General features: G+C 42.2%; 2 protein-coding genes across 2 annotated transcripts; both read right to left on the bottom strand.

Annotated features, from left to right (window-relative positions):
- Window positions 1–1,605, bottom strand: NEMIN01_2452 (uncharacterized protein; the record flags this gene model as incomplete). The annotated part of the gene is made up of 1 exon (XM_051478394.1): window positions 1–1,605. A coding segment is annotated over one exon (1,605 nt), but the record flags the coding sequence as incomplete, so codon positions are not given.
- A 1,070-nt stretch (window positions 1,606–2,675) lies between these two features.
- Window positions 2,676–4,022, bottom strand: NEMIN01_2451 (uncharacterized protein; the record flags this gene model as incomplete). Its single annotated transcript, XM_051478393.1, has 1 exon — window positions 2,676–4,022. One exon carries the CDS (start codon window positions 4,020–4,022, stop codon window positions 2,676–2,678), a length of 1,347 nt encoding a protein of 448 aa, XP_051334353.1.
- Window positions 4,023–4,714: the final 692 nt, after the last annotated feature.

Here is a 4,714-nt window from a genome sequence, read left to right as displayed (position 1 = left end):
AAAATTATAAGCTATAGGCATATATTTATTGTTATCTTCTTTTCTGAGAATGATGTCTACATTTGGCGAGAAGCATGCTTTAATGCACTCTGCAATATACCTTGCCCATACCAGTTCATTGTCAGTCACTTTTATTGCGTGCGGTCTGATTTCAACTGTGTTAGGGTTTATTTGAGTAAACAGCCTATAGTTATCGCCAGATTTATTGTCCAAATCGTCAAGATGCTTGTAGCGCATGCATATGTACCATAGAGGATGAGTGTACGACATGTCAAATGGAACAGCCAAACTGTCTGAATACTGGGCATCTGAGTTGGCCAGTGGTGCCATAGCAGCGTCATACATCCAGTTAGCAAACTCAAAGCTACACTGAATTGCTATAAATTCATTAATCCCAATGCCAATGTCTTTATAGACTTCTCTAATCATATTTCTTAAACAAGTTTTACCCGTATAACCACCCCATACATAGGTTAAAACATTAAGTATTTCATCTTGTTTTATGTTTTCAGCTATACCAAACAACTCTTCACTACTAATTTTGTATTCTACTGGGTCAAATTCATTTTCTATAGCCTTTCCTAGATTGCGGAGTACAGTGTTGCTCTTGTAGTCCATAAGGCGCGCGCTCATTATATATTCGATCACTATCAGCTTTACAACGTGTAGAGATGTAATGCCTGTATACTGGATTACTTCTTCTTCAGAAAGGTTCTCTTTGAGCAGGCTAATGTAAACATTCATTATTTCACTGTCTACTAGGGGCACATCAGATGCCTCCATTGGATGTATGTTGAATAGCAGACCGAAATTTGCATCTGCTGAAATGTATAAATTAATTTTATGATTTTTCACGTCTTTCTTTACAGCTCTCACGAAAAGCTCCACATTGCTCTTTGGAACAAAACCTGATGCAATTTTTTTATGTATTAGAGTGATTAGCCCTTCCTCTACGGCATCGTCCATTAGCTGAGATAGGCTTATGCTTGATAGAGCATATATTATATTAGCAGCCAGGATTTTATTGCTTTTTGCCAGCTTGAAGAGAGCTAGCCTGTCGAGACTGCTCTTCTCTACTCCGCTGCGCTCTTCTATTTCCTCTACCATGTGAAAGTCGTAGCTGTTTATTTTCTTTGTTAGCGAAGTGCTGATGTCAAGAGAGGGTATGATTATCTCAGTCAGTCTCTTTGAGCCGTCTTTGATTCTAGCCTCAAGTGTTAGGGCCTTGTCAAGAGCAGAGCCCTCATTGTCAATATATTTGTATAACCCAAGTATTGAGCTAGAAAGCTCTATAATTTGGCTAGACTCTCCCCTAAGGGTCTCAAGCTCTTCCATCATGGCATTTATTCTCCTTTCCATCTCGGTGCTTTTCTCGAAGAGATTGTCCGAGTTCAGTGCCAGAGCCTCAGAGTTGGAAGCTCTGAAGTCTGCAAAGAGCCCTATGCGCAGAACAATTTCTTTTTCAAAATAGGATAGTCTATTTTTCCAATAGTTATTTATGCTTTCCACATCGATTTCACTTAGCTCACACCTCGCTATGTGCAGATAAGCCAGTCCAGCAGCTCCTGCTACTATTACCTTTTTCAGTGCTCGTTTTAGGATCATAAGAATTAAAATTTTTTTACTATGTATACCCTACCCTATTCTGGACATTTTCTTGGGCTATTCTTAATTAAGAGCAAAGTTTTTCTTTTTACCGAGTGAGTTTGAACATAATGGAAATAAGAAGAGGTTTTGTGCAATTTGTGAGGAGAGAACAATAAGTTCATTTCTTATTTTGAGTTTATTTGGAGGCCATTTAAAGCACTGAGCTATCTGCAAAAAGACATGTTAATGTGTCAATGCATTGAATTCATGCTGCATCATTATGTGCTAACAGCAAATCAGCACCAATGATTCTCATTCTGCTCTTTACATGGCTAGCCAATAAGAACACATTTACTGCTACTGCTATAGTGCAGCCCAGTGCTGTAGCTATTTTGGCTATACCACTAGGAGTGGATCTAGTTGAAGAAGGCTTTCTCTCTTCTCGCACATCAGCCGCTACATCGGACAGCACATAGGGCACTGCAATAGGCACTGCAATGGGAGCTTCTTTCTCTTTCTCTACTTCTACTTCTATACTCTGTTTGTTTCCAAACTCCTTTAGCCTTCCAGCTATGCTAGTTTAACTTGTCTTATGATTGTTGCAAAAACTTTAGCAGAAAAAGAGCTTAAAAGACCAAGCATGTTCTGTGACAGATAACTTTCAATCTATTTTTGGCTGTGTGTCTGTACTTCCGAGGGCATAATTTGAGCAGCGGGTGTCTCAAAGCCGGGAGATGAAGCAAGGAACAGAGCAGTGTGGGCGCAGAGTGAGTGCAGAGTGTGACTGCTATCCTATGTAGGGTGGCAGCTGAGAGCAGTTTATCTACAGTGTTGGCTGGCTAGCTGGGACCAAGCAGCTAAGCCTTACATACTGCAGTTATCTGGTGTTCTAAGTATGTTTCGTGGTGTGTTCTTTTTGTGGACTATACCTAGTTAACACTAGTGGTTTTCATTGCATGCCTTGAGAAGGCAATAAACACTGCTACTATGAGGAGAGCAGCTAAAGATGCGAGTAGTACAGCTCTTTGTGCTGTGGTCAGTTTTCCTCTCTCGGGTACTGGCTGTGGCTGTGGCTGCACTGTGGCTTCTTACCACGGCTCTTCTTTTTCAAACACCATTTCCATCTTTATGTTCTGTGCTTCCAGTGATTCTTCTAGCCTTCTAAATATGTACTCCTGCTGGACTGGGATGATGAAGTACAAAGATTGAAGGTCGTTGAGGAATCTGCGGACATTGCTGAACTGCAGGCTTTCTTTTCTTGAGCTCCAGCCGAGCTCTATCATGTCATTGTTTATCTCCTCCAGAGAGCGCTCTCCACTCTCTTCTTGCGGGCCTGTTCCACTGCACTTCGTCTGTTCGTCTTCCAGGGCTTGCCTCTTGTTCTCCAGCATAGCCATGTTCTCAGTCACTTTTTTCTCCAGCTTGCCCTCTCCGGATATATGGTCTCTGTTGAACTTCCCCAAGTTTCTTTTTATCTTCAGAACCTTGGGCTCGTCTGCTCCGCCCAGGAGGTCGGTGTTGTGTGCCATATACTCCACTGCGCAGACCATGTGAGTCAGCATGTTCCTCTCAAACTCGATCTTTTCTATGTTCTCGAGGGTAGAAACGACTGCTCTCAGGTCTTCTTCAGAGGGATACAGCTCATTCAGCTGGGCGGCGATAGACTCTTGTTGGGCTCTATCATTGACATCTTCCACTTCTTCGATCTTCTTAAGGATGTCTCTGACTTCATCGTATTTTTCCTGAATGAGCTGCACTCCGTGGTCCACGAGCAGCGCATCAGTCTCTTTGTCCCTTGCAGTGTACAGGCTGTGCACAGTGTAGAGTTTGTCTAGAGGTGCAAAGTTCTTTAGAACGCCTGTTTCCACCGAGTCCATCAGCCCGGGAATGTAGCCAAAGTTCTGTTTGTCCAGCCTCTCTTTGGCAGACTGTGCCGCTCTTTTCAGGTCTGGAAACTTTGCATGGTCTATCTCCAGTGTGTATGTTCTGCTGCCTAGCTTAGCCCTGCCGTCATCTGCTTTTATTTTTTCTATTTTTCTATCCTTTCTGTGTATGCCGTGCTCTGGGTTGTATATGAAGGGATTGGGTGCGATGATCTCACTAGCCAGAGAGATAAAGCTGGACATAATTGGCGCGTCTTCTCCTTTCTTTATTGCCCTATTTAGTTCGCTTACAACTGCAGTTCCCTCATGCCCAATGTGCAGAGCATACTGGTAGAAGTCATTTTCAACTATGTCTAAGATGTATTGGTTGTCGTCAGCAGTATACGGGCTGTTTTCTATTTTCAGATTGTTTTTGAGTATGCGCTTGAGAACAGCCAGTTTGCCTACGCTATTCTCGTTTTCAACAGCTGCTCTCATGTCCTGCATGCCTTTGATTTCTTTGCATGTGTTTAGCATGCCCTCGATGTCTATCAGCAATTTGACTTCTATCATGAGTATTTCAAAAGTTTTATTGGAGTGGTATTTTAATTAGCTGATCTATGCATTCTATTGGTGCTTCTATTGTAGGCCATTCGATGAGCATTTGGAGAGCAGCTGACTGGCTGACTGAGCACTGAGCACTGCTAAATAGTGTATTTACGTGTACTGGGCAGGTGTTCTACTGACTGTCTGTTATCATTGTGAGTTTGATCAGGATCATTCGGTGACTGACTAGATCCACACACAGACACTGGTTATTGACACTAGAGCGTGTTTTAGGGTGGTTTGTGCTGTACTAGATTGTAGAGTGCTCTTGTGCAGTGCTGCTGAAAAGAGATGAAAGTGTGCAGAGGAACTGTACAAATATAAATATAAGTGTGTTTATTTACTTGTGCACTAGCTGGCTGTCAGCTAGACTAGATACCTCAGGCCAATTTAGACACATGTATGTTCCTATACTGTTCCATGCTCCTGTGATATAAAATGCCCATGCCTAGTGGCCAGCTAGTTGACATTCTTCTTATTCATTTCATTGCTTATATACAAGGATAGTATTATTAGCATAAAAGCCCCAATCCCGATTATCCATTTTGTAATTTTTTCTTTTCTTGCCCGCTTATTCTCTTTTTGCCACACATCCACTACTACATTATTCTGCGATACCACAGCTTGTTTTATCTCTCCGATCACGTGGTCTTTCTGGA

The sequence above is a fragment of the Nematocida minor genome (genome assembly GCF_024244105.1).
Source record: "Nematocida minor strain JUm1510 chromosome Unknown 7923, whole genome shotgun sequence".
NCBI lineage: Eukaryota > Fungi > Microsporidia > Nematocida > Nematocida minor.
The sequence above is the reverse complement of the archived record's forward strand: the minus strand, read 5'-3'. Positions and strand labels throughout refer to the sequence as shown.